This window comes from Camelus dromedarius, chromosome 33 (assembly GCF_036321535.1).
Source record: "Camelus dromedarius isolate mCamDro1 chromosome 33, mCamDro1.pat, whole genome shotgun sequence".
Classification (NCBI taxonomy): domain Eukaryota; kingdom Metazoa; phylum Chordata; class Mammalia; order Artiodactyla; family Camelidae; genus Camelus; species Camelus dromedarius.
This window is the reverse complement of record NC_087468.1, coordinates 7,789,005-7,808,005: the sequence shown is the minus strand read 5'-3', so window position 1 is coordinate 7,808,005 and position 19,001 is coordinate 7,789,005. Positions and strand designations below refer to the sequence as shown.

The 19,001-nt window shown below is 45.1% G+C and overlaps 1 protein-coding gene across 1 annotated transcript in view; it reads left to right on the top strand.

Annotated features, from left to right (window-relative positions):
* SLC9A2 (solute carrier family 9 member A2) overlaps positions 1 to 19,001 on the top strand; it is a 55,658-nt gene that overhangs the window by 12,699 nt on the left and 23,958 nt on the right. Inside the window, exons 2-3 of the mRNA XM_031441037.2 lie at positions 4,859 to 5,322; positions 12,483 to 12,733. Coding sequence (XP_031296897.2) covers positions 4,859 to 5,322; positions 12,483 to 12,733 — 715 coding nt within the window. The remainder of the gene's footprint in view (positions 1 to 4,858; positions 5,323 to 12,482; positions 12,734 to 19,001) is intronic.

Below are 19,001 nucleotides of genomic sequence, written 5' to 3'. Positions count from 1 at the left end.
GTCCCCAGACACATCCGGTCACACAAAGGCAGGAGAAAGTGGTTTTCCACAGATGATTTCCAAGACCCTTTGTACTTTCTGTCCAAACAGGGTTCCTTTAGGAATCTGGATGGGAAAGAGTTTAAAAACAAAGTGCTACCAAAAGTCATTATTGCTATTTTAAAACCGTCCACCAACTTTCTCTATCACCAGGATTGTAAGGCAGAATCGCACGCTGGCTGAGTGCACATTTTCCCTAACAGAACACTGGGATGGTGAGAGGGCTCATGAGACCCCCCCCAGCCTTTCCTATCTGATTGTAGTTTTCGTTCTTCGGGGTTGGTAAGGTTACACTGTGTCAGCTGGTCTCCTTAGGAGAGCAGCATTACCCTCCGTGCCTTCTCTTGTGAACCGTCTGGAAGGCTGGGAAGCGGCCTCTTCTAGCCTGAGCTCACGTTTTTAAGGGAATTCGAAAATACGCGTGCAGTAACTGCTGCCCCAGTCTCTCTGGGCCCAGGGGCTTCCTTTCTGCAGTGCTTTTATCCCTACTGAACATGTGATCGTTAACTTACGAGCCTCTGCGTGCTCGCCGTCCCTCCCTTCTCATGACGAGGCTCCAGGGGCGGACACCTTGTGTCCTTTTTGTCTGTCTACCTCCGTGGCTGTTAGGATGCACAGAACTTACAATGTCTAAATTCTCAATACTGTCTTATATTTTGAGTTGTTTCACATCTGTCATCAATTTTGATTCTCACGAGAGTCTTTATTTTGTTGTTTTGGGTTTTGTTTAATTTTTTTAATGAAGTATAGTTGATTTACAATGTTTCAGGTATACAGCAAACTGACTCAGTTTTATATAAATATATATATATATATATATATATATTCTTTTTCAGATTCTTTTCCATTATAGGTTATTACAAGATTTTGAATATAGTTCCCTGAGCTATACAGTAGGTCCTTGTTGTATTTTGTTTTGTTTTATCCTTAGCTTGGCTCAGGAGTGCTAATGGTTTTGCCAAAGGGATGGTTGATAAGATAGCTAATTTGTGTAGTTAATGACTGCACTCCCTCTGTAGTGATTTTTTTGCTTGCTTTTTTTTCCCCCTTTCATTTGATCTTAATGTTTTGAATTTTGTGTTTTGAGGTCCCTGGAATCAGGAGACTTGTTACTGTGCTTATATCTCTGGACAAATGTGTGTAGTTGGCAGGATGCCAGTCTCCATTTCTCCACTAAATGTGCTAGTAGATTTGGCTATAATTTTGATGACGCATAATGAATAGGATGAAGGTGGGGCCATAAGAATCTACCTGGGAATCCTTGAGATGCGTACATCCTAATGTTCGTGGAAGTCCTCCTGGTCTTTGCAACGACAGGTGCAGGGGACAATTTGTGGATGTACAAAGACCACTGAGCTGGTGATCAGGAGCCAGAGAGGAGGCAAAGTGAATGAAAATGTTCTGATTCTAGGAAGTTTGGAAAATAGTGTAATTCACCAAATTAGGGCAGTTTCTTAGTGTAGCCCCAGGTACCAGCGTGCACATCGGTCTTTACCATGTAAACCACAGCTGAGTGTGAGCAACAGCTTGACTGAAAGATGAAATCAGTAGCAATGACGGGCAATTGTGGGTTCCTTTCCCAAAATTTGATTGATTTATTTTAGACAAGTGGTCAGTTTGTTTAGAAGACAGGCTTTTCAAGGAATCAAAACCAAACAGAAAATAAAACCCTGACACAAGGTGGCTGGCTGGGTGGGTGAGCTCCCTGGGTAACAACGGCAGTGGGCAAACAGCAAAACCAAAACTGGCATCAATCATTTACTAACGTGTGAGTTGAAGGACAGATCCTGGAATTTAACATCTAACCCGGGGCAGGAAAATAAAAATTGCTTTCAACTGTTGGCCTGCATGGAGAGTTTTGAATCTAGGTTACAGGAGACCAGTCTTGTCACCATCCCCAGCACAGGACTCCCTCCCTCCCTCCAGCAGACTATGCAAATATCTCTTCTGAAACAGTCACCGGAACTTAACTACTGCCTGGATTCTGTAATTCCCCTAAATAACACCTACACACTGGAAAGTGACCCTCAGAACAATCTCTTCAAACCTGATCCTTTCTTGGTCAACACCCTTCTGTTACAAAAATGGAAAATGAAGACAAAGGAAAAAAGAAAAAGAAAAAGGTGAGGGTCTAGAGCCACAAGGAGATGAGACTCAGTAAAATTAAAGATGCTCTGGGACATTGTGCTGAACACCAGAGGTTGGTTGACACATTGTAATTGACTGTACTTCAAAAAAAAAAAAATGCTCAGCACCTTATGAGGGCTGTAGAATCTGCTTTGTACCCCTAGGATCTAAACGGACCGATTCAGAACCAGTTCTGTGGCAACTCTATGCTGCACTTCACATGAAACACTAATTCCTTAATTTCTAATTAAGGATACTCTGTGTGCCCAGGGCTGCACTCAGCATTCTGACAGCATGGGTCTCAGTTCCCACCTGGCTGGATCAGAAGTCCTCCTGGATCACTTTACTTGGCGTGGGGAGGCACGCATTTCACACCTGGACACAATATATACAGAAATACTTTGAAAACTGTCCAGTGTCGTTCTTATTTCGTGGGGCAGAGCTGCGGCCGTGGCGGGGCCGTGCGGTGCGGCTGAGCCCGGGGTGTTTTCCGGGCTGTCTGGATGGTGGGGTTTGTGTATTTCCCCCTGGGTTGCACTGGGCTCACAGGACATTTTGCAACATTCGTATGACACAGACCTCACACTGTTCTTCTGTTGGCTGCCAGAGAAGCTGCGGGTGCTGACAGCGAGGACTGGACATCCCTGCGTCCATCCCCCGGCCCCTCCCACCTGCAGCTTCGAAAAGAAGAATGTGACCCGTGAACAGAGTAATCTAAGATGATCTACTTAGCAGGAAGTAGCCAAGGCAGTAAAGACATAATTGCTTTGGGTTTTTTTTTTTTTTTCTGAAAGCCAGTGAGTGATGAACAATTTAATATAAAATTCAAAACCATGAATAACTCTAAATAAAAAATAAGAAATATGATGACAGAAAAATACAGTGTGTTCATCTATTTACTATTTCTTCACTGTTTTCCCCCAAACTTCAAGCATAGTTTATCTCTTATGTGGGAAAGGAAGAGATGGACTTGCTTTTCACAAGGTCATTACGCGAAACTATTATGATACGCGTACTTTACCTCGATGCTGACTAGTCTCTTGCATGTCAACCTCGCTGAAAATTCCTGGACGAATAGTGAGTTACTGTGTCACAGAGGTAGCCATCCAGCAGCTGGGGTCTGGGCTTGTCCCTTCCTTGGCATAGATTTTGAAGAGATATTGGAAGGCTCTAAAAATTCTGTGAGACCTATGAGGGGCTGGACCGCATCCCAGTTTCCTTCATCCCCGGGGGCCTGGTCAGAATCGGTCACGTGGTCTGTCCATCTGATACATTTAAGCAGGCAGTGTTTCTTCCTTCCTTCCATCTGCCTGGTTTCCCATCCTCCATTCTTAGCGGTAAGCGTCTCCTGGCAACACCGTGAGAGGTGGCACCCCCACTTGGGGTACCAGAGGCTGGGTGACAGGAACAGGAAGGAAAAAGGCAGAAGAGGAAGTAGGAAGACCCCCTCCACCCCGCACAAACCAGGCTCTGTCCGTTTTCCAGTCTGTCTGCAGAGAGCCTGTGCCCTGACCCTGGGCATTCCTCTACAGTTCTTTCCTCTAGCTTTTTCACATCGAAGAGAGGGAGAAACAACACTAGGGGGCCTCTGTGATGTTGCAGGCCAGGGATTTGTTCCTGTTCCAGCTCCTGATGGGAAGGTGCACCTGTCCCCATTTCACAGATGAGCACACCCAGCCGGGGCCTGGCAGGAGCCCCTCCAGGGCCACGTGCGGAGAGTCGGGGTGCTGGATCCTCAGCCAAGGGCAGTGGTTGGGTGGCAGCCGTGCTGGCCCAGGCACACGTGAAGTAGGAGGAAGCATTTTCTTCCATTTCTTCACTTCCTAGGAGGCTATTCCTGCCTTCTCTATGTGTTTCATGCCCCATGCTGCCTCCTCCAGGCTGTCCTCAGCAATTTTCCTCCTTCTCTGTTCCCTTAGTGCTGGACTGGGGCTTTATTGCCTGGTGCCTTGTACTGGAGTAAATCATAAACACATCTGTTCTTTTGTCTTGATTGGAAGCTGTCTGAGATTGGAGATCATGGCGTGTTTACAGCCCTCACTTTTTGGTAGTTGTTCGATATACATTTCATGTTGATTTGATTGACTCTGAAGGGGCAGACATCTGAAAAATTAAACACGATCAGCATTCCAGATGAAAGAATTGGAAATGAAAAATATTAAAAAAGTCACAAACTCTTCTGAGTCGTGAAGGTGACAGCCATCATCCAAAAACTGGCCTGTGGTCTGGCCACCTTGACAAGACTCTGCATCTTTTTGAGCCTCAGTTTCCACTTAAATAAAAAAGGGGGTGAAAATGACTGCCTTTGCCTACTCCTTCCGCTTTTTATGGGGAGGAAATGAGACGTCACATCTGAAAACGGGAATCACGATATTGCTTTAAATGTAAAATTGCATGGCCTTATTTTAAAAAATTTAATTGGAATTTTGACAAAAGCTGTATTGTACAGATACCGTGTTCTTACAGCATTCTACTTGCAGTTTAGGGTTAAATTTGCACCTGAGTGTCCCTTGTGGGTAGTTTTTAGGGGATCATCTGACTTTGACATCATAATCTCTAAAGCTGGTCTGTAGCCAGTTACACTGAGCTGGGAGGTTCTGAAATGGACCTGATTGGTTCTGTTAGACTGTTTGTCTTCTCCCCATGATGCCTGCATGACCCAAATTCCGTGCCTTTATTTTTCCCCTAACAGGCTTCCACCTCTACCACAAGCTGCCCACCATAGTGCCCGAGAGCTGCCTTCTCATCATGGTTGGGCTCCTCCTGGGCGGAATCATCTTTGGCGTAGATGAGAAGTCGCCCCCGGCCATGAAGACGGATGTTTTCTTCCTGTACCTCCTGCCCCCGATCGTGCTGGACGCGGGCTACTTCATGCCCACCCGGCCGTTCTTCGAGAACATTGGCACCATCTTCTGGTACGCGGTGGTGGGGACGCTGTGGAATTCCATCGGCATCGGGGTGTCTCTGTTCGGGATCTGCCAGATCGAAGCCTTCGGCCTGAGCGACATCACTCTGCTCCAGAACCTGCTGTTCGGGAGCCTGATCTCGGCGGTGGACCCGGTGGCCGTGCTGGCCGTGTTTGAGAACATCCACGTCAACGAGCAGCTCTACATCCTGGTCTTCGGGGAGTCCCTGCTGAATGACGCCGTGACGGTGGTGAGTGAGGCCTCTCGGCCACCACGCGGCCGGCAGAGTGGCCTTTGTGCTGGGAAGGGCCCCTCACTGGGTCCAGCGCTGTGTTGTTGCCGTCATAAAATTCTCAGGGAATTTCTAATTTGTTATTTATTCATGATTCCACACAGGCCCTCGTCTTCATTCTGTACCAGGTGGTGCCAGCTGCGTGGCTGGTCCTGCTTGCACGACTCTGCAGCTGCCAGCGGAACATCACAGTGACCGTGACCCGTGTGTCCCTGGCAGTGATGGTCCCTGATCAGAACTCAGAGCACCCACGGTCCCAGCATCCTTTGTGAGAAGTGATGCTCTCAGGATGCGATACGTATTGTAGGAGTGCGGTGATGACGCCCGCTCAGTGCCTTCTCCCCACCTGGGGCTGGTGCATTATTTATTTCCTGATGTTAAGCAAATTTTTCATCACCCACCCCCCTTCTAGTTCCTACTCAAGCAGCATACTTTGGGTCCTCACCATTTTCCCCATAATTAGGTATTTATTCAAGAAATGCAAATTATTTTTAATTCTCATGTATTGACACATAACTAGAGAGTCAGGGGCTGTTATGAGCTTAACATTAGCAGGGTTTACCTGCATCCTGAGCTCAGGCAAGAAGCCGCTCCCTTCCCCATAGGGGTGCACGGAGCTCCTCCACCAGTTAAGGACGTTCTGGTGACCCCAACTTAAGTAATTTACATCACCCGACCCCCATTAGTTCCTATCATTAAAATACTATTCCTGATTCATTGAAAAGTTAACATAGATGCACAAGGTCCTGGGTTCAATCCCCAGTACCTCCATTTAAAAAAATTAATAAATCAATCTAATTACCTCACCACACCCCTAAAAAAAAGAAAAAAAAAGTTAGCATAGAAACCAACATTATTTTCTCTTAGCCCCTGTTCAGGCCCCTGAACTGAATAAAATACCATATTTGAGGATGTCCATTAACTCCGTGGGGATATTATTACATAAAAAATTATTTACGGATGAGGAAATCCCAGTTTTTAGAATAGCTAAGAGCTGCTTTAAGACAGTGAGGTTACTTCACTCAGGTAATGAATCCACTTCATTTACCCCACTGCGCATGAACAGCGGTTAGTCGTTAACTCACCAATAGTAAATTTTAACCAGGAAGCCAGCGTCTAACAATGAAGGTGTCTTACAACTCATTCTAATTTTTGGAGGCATCAGGTTTTCCACTGTGACTAATGTTTGATATATACATTGTTTCCTTTGTTGAGGGAGACTGTGGAAATCTTGGGTCAGTTAGGATATAGGAAACATTACAAAGCAATCGTGCCACCCGCTGCACCCCTCCTTGGGTGGGGTGGAGACGTCAGGTGAGTTTCAGAATGACCTGCCCTGTCTTCACGCTGCCTCCCCGTCTCTTCCAAGATTTCTTGTTCAGTCGTCTCACTGGAGCATCCTGGGAGGGTGTCAAGGATCAGGTCCCTGCAAATGATCTGGCTGAACCACTCTTTAAAGGGTGCAAAGCCCTAGGGGCTTTGCAGAAGCACGTCCTGAGCTTCCTGTCATGAGGCACGGAGCCACCAAATGTGGTTTCCTGGACGAAGAGGCAGGGCTGGCCCAGAGAGGGCAGTGGGCCAAACTGAGGGCCGGCCATCCCAGCGCAGGAAGTGGGGCAAGGATGGGGAAAGGGCACGGTGGCTCTGTCACGGAGCCCCTGCGACGAGCCTGAAGCCTGGAAGCCACAACGAGTGTCATGGTGTCCGGTGACAGTTTTGTCAGTAGCTCATTTACCTGGGCTGAGAGCCAGGACCCTTAAAGCCGCCCCCACAGATATCAGGGCATGCTCGAGGTCCGCCTACCCAACACTGAAGAACACACCCCAGGGACTGGCTGAATTGTGGGGCTGAACTGACCCACAATTATTCCAGGGTCAGGAATAATTAGAGCAATAGTGTAAAAAATTATAATTTTTTCCCTCCTAGTCAGGTGCCCTCAAAGGACAGAGGTTGGGGTGTTTTATAGAAGATTCTTTGGTTCATTCATCTCGTCTTATCTCTAGGAGAGGTTGAAGGAGCTCGTGGCTCAGGGGAAGGTGTGCAATATGCGGACCTTGCTGTGCACAGTGGAAAGGATGGGCCGCTCAGTGTTGTCCCTGGAGGGGTGGAGACTAAGCAGAGAGAAGTCAGGTTGGAAGCATAGGATGAGGATGAGTGAGGTGGTGGTCAGTGCCATTAACTCCCTCCCCAGTCACGGTGAATTCGGTATTGAGCTTAGAAAATCCAAAGGGGCAAAAGCCCACCAGAAACATGTCTCAAAGCAAAGAAAAATTCATAATCTATCAGTTGAAGTCAAACTCTGGGTCCTGTTGTCCAGGGCTATGGTAGATTGGAATTGACAGGAGAAGTGACAGCCAAAAAAAAAAGGTGAGTTTTTAAAATAGGATTTTTGTTCTCTCCCTTATAAGAAACATCTTAGGAAAACCTTGCTAAACTTCCCTTCTTATGAACAGATGTTCCGATTCTCAGTTATCCATCCATAGTCCAGTGAGTTAGGCTCACAGGGTAGTTTCCAGTGTCATTTCTGCTTCAACAGAACATGTTGATGCAACCGCTGAATATTCTAATGCATTGGCCAAGGACCCTTAGGGAGTGTGCTCAGTCTGTCATCACTGAGCTTGGCTAAGGAGAGCAGGCTGTGTGGTGAGAGCACAGGGACGTGCACGAGTCGCCTGGTCATTGTGTGCTGTGCGGGGGCATTTAACTCAGGAAGAGGAAGGATAAGCAGAGACCACTTGGTACTCAATTTTGCTTTTGCAAGTAGGAGAATAGATTTAAAGTCTCCTGTGCAGAAACGATTATTCTTTGTGTTTCATCTCAGCAAACGTGACGTGAAAACTCTTTTTTTCTCAGCAGAGCTAGTCTGATAAAGACCTCTGTATTGTTTGCATCCTTGCGTTGCACGGTTTCACTGCATTATTGTACATATTAAATCAAAGTTCAGAACAGATAATATCTAACTTTCATATACACAACTTTTTAAATAACAATAATGAATAGAAACATTTGAAAGAACTCAGCTGTCACATTAGCCCATTACAGAATTTAGCCAACAGGCACCACCGGCTTTTCAGTTTTCTAAAACTGTGATTGTCAAGTTGAGGTCAACTTTGCACAGAGCAACTGGAGACGAAATTGTAGGGACACGCATACACATATACTATATAAAAATTATAACCTCAAAAGCACTTTTCTATACAGATTCCCTGGTGATAAAATTAAAGATTTAACTGGAGTGAACCAATTGTGGGGTTATGGCCAGTTGTAACTAAAAGAATTTTATCTTGTGCTGATCACTAGGTGTCAGGTTCAGTGGACCACACATGGGAGGTTATGGAAAGCTTTCTGGTCGTCATGGTAATGCCTCGACCTAAGATATTTCCTTGGAAGGTGCCCTGGCCTCCGAAGCAGCTGAGTGATCAGCCTGGAGCCTCTGACAGTGTCCTGACAGTAAAGACCAGAGCCTGTGGATCAGCCTCACTCTTTGCAAAACCCAAAGGGATGTTAAAGACAGAATGTGCCTCTGACAGATTTGATGGGTTGGGTTGCCGGGAAAATGGCTTTGGAAAGAGTATGCTGTCTGCCCAGGTGTTCCTTGGGGATGAGGACCTGGGCGTCGTTTGCAGCCCTGTCAGTGTGCTGGGGGTGGGCACAGGGAGATGAGACAGAGGGGGAGGACACCTGGGTTCTGTGCACGAGGAATTTCTAATGTTTTTGAGGAAATGAGGTCGGTGTTCAAGAGGCAGCACCAGTCACACAAGACAGGGTATCACCAAATGCTGGATGGTCTGGGGGGCCTTCTGTGTTGCAGGAGGGCGGAGGGAAGGGCGATTTGCAAGGGGTCGGGGTCCAGGAAGGCTGGAGAGGAACAGCAGCTTCCACGGAGCTGTGGAAGATAGGGGAGGTTCCCCTCTCCAAAACTGAAGGGCGTTGTAAAGCAGCACAAATAAAATAAAATAGAATAAAAAGCACCAGGTGTATTGAGCCTTCTTCCCCAAGTCAGGCAGTCAGAGATTCTACATTTGAGAGTAAGTGAGAAATGGAAACGTAGTGTTTAAAGGAAGCGAGTCTTGGGGCAGCTATAGGGGGCTTGGATGAGGGAGAGATGGGATTGGCTGGAGGGAGGGGAGTAGAAACCATGGTGTGTGGGGGCGGAATGCAGAGCCCGAGTGGTCGGGGAGGCTGTCTGTGCAGAGATGACGCCTGGGAGACCCATCTCTCTCCCCAGACAGCGGGTGACCGTCTCTTCTTGGCCACGGCTGTTTGGAGGCAGGGGGTAAATATAGCGCCTCTCCGATCCCCCTCAGGATGCAGTTGTGGCGTGTTGATGCGGTGAAATCTGAAGTGCACGGCAGGTCTGGTTGAAGGTAGGAAGCGATGCTACTTGAAGCCAGTTCTTTTCTGGCAAATGATGATTCTTCAGGCTATGTAGGTCCTCGGGCTAGTGAGTTGCTTTTTTCTTCCCGTACTCAAGTCATTTCTTGGTGGTACCTTACCGGAGGCTCTTGAGTGTTATGCCAACATTCAGGAGAAGGGAAAAGCTCACGGCTTTCTAAGTTGTAATCCACTGTTTTTTTTTTTTTTTCAAAACCAACAGATGTTTATTGTCATCTGCTAGGCAACAGAGAAGAAGTCAGTCAGAATAAGGTGTGATCCTTAACTACAAGGAGTTTACGATCAAAAGAGGAAAACATTACCTGAAACCTGAAGTGTGTAGGTTACAAAGGACCACAAGTGAGGTAGAAAAGAGTGACATGGCTTTTTGCCAGGACAGTTTCTGGTTAGCAGTCTCTGACTCATTCTCATTGTTAAACCTTGAAGAGCTGACCCAGAAGGTCAGGACACTTGGATTCTGGTATCGCCTCTGACGTTTTCTGTGCCTGTGGACAGAGGGGTTCAATGTTGAGATTCTCAGAACCCAGGGAGGGTGTAGATGGCCTGTGCTCTAAAGACCCCAGTGTCCCGTCGGCTACCTCTCCTGGAGAGCCCGATTGCAAACATGACAGTGAAAAGAAGCAAGCACATGCCTGGAATGTATTTCACTTGCTGGTTTTGTGCAAAAAGGGGAAAGAATGAGCTGTCACCTCCCATGTCAGCTGCTCAGTGGCCCTGAGAGATGTGGTTGAAAGCATCGTGCCTAGCAGATATGAATGCCTGGCGTTTTTGAAGACTTAATTACACTATGTAAAGACTGTGCAGATTTCTCAGAAACCAAGCAACAGTGTGGTCTCATCCTTTTAGAGGCACACACATGTGTGAAGTTAGAGCAGACGCACTCATGTACGCTGATTGCTGCCCCTTTGCTGTATGAAAAACCAGTCAGGTCTCGTGTTTCATCAGAGGTGCGTGTGTGGGTGGGACGAGGAGGGAGCTTCCGACCGAGGACCTCAGCGACTTGGGAGCAGGATGTCTTCAGGGAGGGTACCTGTACTGATGGGCAGGTCCCTTCCACGTGAGACCCCACAACAGGACGTTGGAAGGTCACCAGATTCACAGCCAACACTGAGAAGCTTTCTCTGTGACATTCTGCTTCCCTTGGTGATACAAGCAGGGCAGGTCGGACGCCAACCAAGCCTTTAAAAGTGATCTTTTAGGCTGTATCTAAAAAATAGTGTTTTAGGAGTAAGTCGTGTAATAGTTCTGAAGTCTCCTGTCTCTCGGGTTTAGAAATAGTTTTCCTGATGACACGCGTTTATCCAAGCTTTCGTTTTTTTTAATTTTTAATTTTTCATTTATTTAAGTATTTATTCTACAGTATCATATTTTTAAAATTGAAGTATCATTGATGTACAATATTATATGTTACAGGTATACAATATAGTGGTTCATAATTTTTAAAGGTTATACTCCACTTACAGTTGTTATAAAATATTGACTGTATTCCCCATGGTGTACAATACATCCTTGTATCTTGTTTTATACCTGACAGTTTGTACCTCTTCATCCTCCATTGTCATCTTTCCCCTCCCCCTTTCCTCTGCATCTGTGAATCTGTTTCTTTTCTCTTATAACCACTAGTTTGTTGTAATATTTTAGATTTCACATGTAAGTGACATCTTACAGTATTTGTCTTTCTCTGGATGACTTATTTCACTTAGCAGAATGCCTTCCAAGTCCATCCATGCTGTACACTGGAAACTGATACAATATTTTCTTTTATTTTATCTTATTTTATTATTGATTTACTTTATAATTTTATTAATTTAAATATTTAAACAATTATTTAAACAAATGTTTATTTTATTATAGTACTTATTTAAATATTTAAGTAATTAAATATTGGTTAATTTTATTATTTTATTTATTTAAAAATTTAATTATTTAAGCAAATATTTCATTTTATTATTTATTTATTTAAATATTCAACTATTTAAATAAACACTTGTTTTATTAGTTTATTTATTTAAATATTTAAATAATTATTTAAACAAAAATTTTATTTTATTATTTATTTATTTAAATATTCAACTATTTAAATAAATACTTGTTTATTAGTTTATTTATTTAAATATTTAAATAATTATTTAAACAAAAATTTTATTTCTTATTTAAGTATTTAATTATTTAAACAAATACTTGTTTTCTTTTATTTATTTAAATATTTAAATATTTATTTAAACAAACATGTTTTATTTTTTATTTATTCAAATATTTAAATAATTATTTAAACAAACATTTTAATTTAATTTTATTTAAATATTTAAATAATCATCCAAATATTTTTATTTTTATTTAACTATTTATTTAGTTAAATAATTAGTTAAATAAATACTTGTTTGTTTTCCTACTTTTTAATTAAAAATTTGAATATTTAAACAAATATTTGTTTTATTGTTATTTATTTAAATATTTAAGTCATTATTTAAACATACAATTGTTTACTTTATTATTTTATTTATTTAGATATGTAAGTAATCATTTTCGGCATCCATTTATTCATTTATGGTTGTCCGGGCCTTCTGTGGAGGGCTGTCCCCTGCCGCCCTGACCCGGGGCTGAGCACGTGCAGGGTCCCCGCGCCTCCTCGGGGACACGGGCCTCGTCGTGGTCGCGGGGCAGGCGGACGTGGGCGCGGCGGTGCGGGCGGCGGGGCCCTGACCGCGCTGTCCTTCCCGCAGGTCCTGTACAACCTGTTCAAGTCCTTCTGCCAGATGAAGACCATCGAGCCCGTGGACGTGTTCGCCGGCATCGCCAACTTCTTCGCGGTGGGGGTCGGCGGCGTGCTGATCGGCGTCTTCCTGGGCTTCATAGCGGCCTTCACCACGCGCTTCACCCACAACGTGCGCGTGATCGAGCCGCTCTTCGTCTTCCTGTACAGCTACCTGTCCTACATCACGGCCGAGATGTTCCACCTCTCGGGCATCATGGCGTGAGTACCCGCCCCGGGCGCTCGGGCGCGGGGGGGGGCCCCGTCTGCCCGGTGGGGGCGCCGCAGCCCAGCGCGTTATGCGAGAGGGCAGGCGTTCCTCAGTTCTTTGAAGGAAAATTCAAAGTGGATTTTCTTACTCTTGGTTTCAAAGAAATAAAAGGATGTTGCGGCCAAATTGTACTAAAGTGATGCAGCCGGTGCTGAAATGCAAAACGGCTTGGAAGTCACCTCTTGGGTCTCATAGGAAACATGACAATTAAGTGTTGGGGTTGATGGTCAGGCACCAAGAACGTTCTGGGTCTGATGCCCCTTCGGTTTGTCCATGTCAGCTTCCTCTGCCAAGGCGGCGTCTCCCAAACTGCGTCTGCAGCTCTGGGATTGCTTCTGTAAGTCCATCTGAACAGCGTTGGCAGTGGGAAGTCTCCCCTTGGTGTGGTAGGTTTGATTCAAAATCTGAATGAGCTTTACGTCATTCAAAGCAAAAGTCAATGAAGAAGGCATGTCATCCTGTAATTTGAGGTCAGCTTCTTAAAGAGGGGAGGGTGTATGTAGCTCAGTGGTAGAGCGTGTGTTTTGCATGCATGAGGTCCTGGGTTTAATCCCCGGTACCTCCATTAAATAAATAAATAAATAGGTATGGTTATAAAGCAAGAAATTATCTATTTTTTTAAAGACAGTGTATCAGGCACTATGTGATTTGGAAGGATGTTCTTAAAAAGTTCTGACAAGTAGCTGAAGAACGGCAGTGTTTGGATCCGCTTTTAACCTTTGGAGGGTCACTCTGACGGAGGCTACTTGTGGGGTGTGGCTTTTTAAATTTTTTTCAGCTTCCAAATATAAGCCTTTTATATTATGGTCACACCTCATATAGGGCCAGTGAGAAATGCTTAGTGATGGAATGCCTTTCAGAGTTTTTATTTTGACAAACATTTGTGTACAGCTGGAATGCCTTTGAAAGTTTTTATTTTGGCAAATATTTATTTTCAGCTAAATTCATGCTGGGCTCTCCACTGGAGCCCACTGTATATATTGAGAGTTTTGGTGTTGTCACCATAAGGCTGAGGTCTTCCGGAAGTTTCTCTTGCACCCTGATAGAGGTGATGCTTTGATTAAGGGCTGCTTTGTGTTCCACCTCACATCGGCACTTCCACAGCAGGAGCCAATGAGGCTGGTGGTGGAGGAAGCTGAGCACCCCCCACAAGGAGAGTGGAACCCAGGGCAATGAAAGCCGGGCATTAAAAGGCGGTGTGGTTTTCTGTATCCCAGGGAACCTAAATAAAGTGTGGTATTAATCCAGGGTGACCCAGATGAAAGCTTCTGCATCCTCCTTGTTGCTATTCATATCGTCGTGTGTGTGACTTCCGGTGTCCTCGGTGTTCTTTGACTCGTGTCATTGAAAGTGTCTCATCAGCTGGTTACAAGGTCTCCCCAGAGATTACAGGGCCGGGACTTTGTGTCAAGTTTCCCAGTGGCACTCTAGCAACGGCTGGTGGAATAACCTTGGATGTATTTTGACCATGTGCCTCTGCAGAAGTTCCAGGACACCCACAGAATTATCTAAAGACGCTGGTCATTTTGCCTGAAGTTCAAGGGCAGGAACTGGGATGGGAGGGTCCCGAGTGTGGGGGGACCATTGATGTGCTGGTTGAGGGTGGGGTCCTGGTGCGTCTCTGCTTAGAAATGACCGGGAGGCCCGGCGTCCACAGAGCTTGGACGGGCTTTTGCTGTGTCGAGTCCCCGACCTCCTGTGAAGATGAGATCGGGGGTTTACTTGCTCTGGGAATTAGGGGATCTGGGACAAGGAGGGCCACACGTTCCTGGTAAACCACACAGTGATTCTCTGCTGTGCTGTTGGTGTATGAAAAACACCACCTCTGTCCCTCCCTACCTTCAAAGTGAACATTGGTTGCACAACTTGGTGCACAGAAAAGTCCTTTGTTGCATTTAAATGAATATTGTCATGGCACACAGTGCACTAAAATAGTGTTAACCGTTAAATGAAGTATTACGGGAGATTTAAGCACTTTTCTATTTTACCATGCACCCCCAGTATCCTGCGATGACAAAGGAAGGGGCAGATTTACCCCGGAGCGTGTGTTCTCAGAATTTATCTGGTTTCTAATGTGGGGCGATTAGTATGCCGTTCAGGACCTGAACACGAGCGATGCTTCTGCCTGAGGTCCATCACAGGTGTGCACACCCCACCATGGCGAGTGTGTTGTGTGCACCTCCACACATGCGTAATTACTGCCCTTACCTGGGGACTTTGGTCCAGGGGACCCAGGGTAATGATGTAATTAAGACTGCACATCCATGGACACCTCTTTTATAAAACTTGTCATTTTTCCTGCACTTAACTTGTAGCGAGTGTAGAAATTCCTGTCCCATGTCATGCCAATCGCACCTGCTTTTCCCAGGGAAAAGCTCATGTTACGGTGAATGGGACTGAGGAGGGCATGCGACTGCCGAGCTTGCCTTGTGCTTGGGTGAGGCAGCCGGAGCTGAGGGAAAGATTAAAGCACCTCTCTCTGAATTTGTCTTGGGTGGACTCTTGGTCAGCCTGTCCTAGAATGAGATCATTTAATGACCAGGGAGTTAATACAGAAGTCTGTTAATACATCTTTCTATAGTGCAGAAGGTGGGCCTGGGTTCAAAATGCAGTCAGTCTTGTAGGTAGGAAAGCCCGGGGCAAGATTCCAGCATCTTCATGGCTTTGGAACGATGCTGGAAGCCGTGCACCTTGGCACCCCCAAAGCCTACCACTGCTGCTGTTTGGTTTTTGTCATGAACTTGGAGTTCGGTGCATTCCATCTGTCCTCTCCTCTGTCGTGGAAGCTGTTTGGAGAATCGACTTCTGGACATTCTTCGATTTTCTTTCCCCTTTGTGGCCTCTCCTAATACTTCATTCCTAATTTACTGTTAAGGAACTATTTATGCTCATGAATTCCTGTGTGTTCAGGAGAGTTTTAGCTTCCAGCCCTAAGAGGGTAGATGAGATTCCCTGTTTTCTATTATTTCCCTGCTCATTTCTGTGCTGGGGTGAGCTGTCACAGTAGGGAAGGTGTGTACGTGTGCGTGTGCGTGTGCGTGTGCGTGTGAATTTCAGAGTGTGTTTGCACAGCACTGGAGCTAAAGTTCAGGGACAGTTTCTAGTCTTCTCAACGAGAGCCTTCACGTCTCAGTAGTATCGGCCCCTTCAAATATCACTGCACTATGTTGGGGGGTGGGGAGGGGTTCATAGCATTGATTTTAGAAATTGGTGTCTTGGCTCCTGTGTTTTGGGCTTTATGTTTTCAAAAATGCTCAGAGATAAAACACTGATAATTCCTAATGTCCCCTTTGTCTACCCAAGAGCACTAACACCTACACACACACCTACATACACACCTCCCTCCTTCAGCAGTGTTTCTCTAAGGTGCTTTAGAGCTTGTAACATGTTAACATTTTTTATTATAGAAATGGACAGGAACTTACCTTAAACACTCAAGGTACAATCTTATGTCTAACAACAGAGGTGAACACGAACAGAGTAGCACTTGCTATACAAAGTAGCAATGATGGCAAAGGTCTGAAGTGTAACCAGCGAAGCTTCTACCTATTTCTAAGGCAGGTACCAGCTCCAGCCGCTAATACAGGCTTCCTTGGGAATTTCCCAGATGCCTCACTCCCGTGGCCACCGCTTTCAGAAAGAGCCTTCGGGTTTAAAATTCTCAGTTGCTCCAGGTGAGGGGTCCCTTTTCCCAAGAGTAACGTGTGGCGTTTGTGATGGGAGTTCCTATAGTTGGGGAGGAAGAACGGGGCTTGGTTGTTCTGCTGTGTTGGTCCCGGCCACGCCGGGCTCTCGGCCTCACAGATAGAGCATCGTGTTTCTATCAACCCTCAGAGTCACGAAGAACAGCAGGGAGAGTAGAAGGAAGGAGAAGGGGGACCATCACACAAACTTCCATCTCAGTATGCCTGATACTGCCTGTGCAAACAAAGCTATATTTTTTCCTTGTTTCTTAAAAAAAAAAATTTAATGGGGGGGAGGTAACTTTAGGTTTATTTATTTGTTTATTTTTTTCAAACAGAGGCACTAGGAATTGAACCCAAGACCTTGTGCATGCTAGGCATGCACTTTACCACTAAGCTATACCTTCCCTCCTCAAAAGCATTATTTTTGATTTTGGTGTATACCTTCACAGATAGCTCAAACTGGCCCAAACTGACTTCTTTAAAATCTTATAGACCACAACGACTAAATGGAGCAGGGTGCAGGGTGGGGAGGAAGGGAATAAAATGAGGCAGGAAATTATTAAATAATAGAAAAACAAATCATGCCTCTATTAATTTTCTGGACACATTCAGGAATAAAGTAAAAAAAAGAAACAAAACCGTATTATTCTTTTTTTATGATGACTCACATCTTTTATTTTCTTTTGTATAATTTTGCCTCGCGTGCAGGGCAACACTAGAAAAGGCAGGAAGGAATTTGAAATTATAAACCTTTTTTTTTTTCCCCTAGCTTTCTTGAGATGTAATTGACACACATCATTGTGGAAGTTTAAGGTGTAAAACGTGATGCTTAGATAATGTGTGTATATTGCAGAATGCTCACCCCAGTAAAGTTAGCTAACACTTCCATCGCCTCACGTGGTTACCCTCCTTTGTGTGTGTGCGGTGAGAACTTCCAAAAAGTCCTTTCTAGGATACAGTGTGGTGTTGTTAATTGCCTGCCCTGTCGGATGTACTATCCGGGGTCGTCCAGTCACCGTGCTGTCTGTTAGGTCCCAGAACTTACTCATCTTATAACTGGAAGTTTGTAGATTGTGATCACGTTCACCTGTTTCCCTTACATCACCCCCCCACCCCCCCCAACCAAATCCCTGGCAACCACCAGTCCACTCTCTGTTTCCATGACTTTGCTATTTTTAGATTCCACACAGAAGTGAGATCATACTGTATTTGCCCAGAGTTGTGCAAATGATTCGTGAAATTATTTTCATTTATTTTTACGGTTTAAAGGTTTAACTGAATAGACTCAGCTGGTGAACTCCTGCCTTTGCTTGGTTTTTCAAAGGACAGGCGAAACTAGTAGGCTGTCCCTTTTTCCTGGGTGCTGTCCAGGACTCTGGCCATCAGCCGCAGGTAGCTTTTCAGCACTTCGGATGTGGCCAGTCTAAACTGAGATGTGTTCCAAGTTTAAACTATACACCAGGTTTTTAAGACTTAGTAGGACGAGATGGCAGAGTATCTCACTAATATTTTTTTAGATTGCGTGCATGTTGAAACGACAGTGTATTAGATCTGTGGAGTTAAATAAAGATAGTATGAAAATCAACTTCACCAGTTTCTTTTTACATTTTTTAACCATGACTACTAGGAAATTTAAAATTACACATATGGCTTGTGTTCTGTCTCTCTTAGTGTTGTTCCATTGTGCTCACCATCAGCTTTTTGTTTTGTTTTGTTTTTTTAATTGAAGTCTAGTCAGTTTATAATGTTGTGCCAATTTCTGGTGCACAGCATAGCAGTTCAGTCGTACATATACATACAGACATTCGTTGTCATAGTCTTTCTCATTGTGGGTTACTACAAGTTATTGATTGAATGGAGTTCCCTGGGCTCTTCGTTAGAAACTGGTTGTTTATCTGTTTTATTCTGTTTTCTAGTGAATACAGGATTGGAGTGCTTCTGAAACCTTTTTACCCCATCACACGTAAACCTGATAATATTTAACAGACTCCAGTAGAAGCTGGAGGGCACAGCCTTGGGCTCCTGGATGCTCCGGAGCTGAGGAACCGCTGTCTGGGCAGGAGGGTCGGGGAAGTGCCGGGTCGGTCTGGGCAAGGGAAGGTGGGAACGTACGCCCAGAAGCAAGTGATGAAAAGTGAGGGAAGGAAAGGGAAAACAGGTGGCAGAGTGTAACTGAATCCAGTGCAGTCCTCGAATCTCACGTTTGCCCTCATCGTCACTCTCCAGTAGATTTTTAAGTAACATGATTCAAGTGGCATGATTAATGCCATGATTCCAAAAGACCACGATTCAGCCCTTTTTCTCATTCATTCTTCCTCCTCTGAACAGTCTGCCTCTGCTCCTCTCAAACTTTGATATATTCCGGAATCACCTGGAAAGGTTGTCAGGGGTGCGGGATCCCTGGCTCCAGCTGGAGATTCTGACTCCGTAGGTCTGAGATGGGGTCCAGGCATTTGTGTTCTGCCCACGATTTCTCATAGTCACGTGGCTCACGCACCATGGGAGAGCAGTAAGAGCTTCCAGAACACAGCAT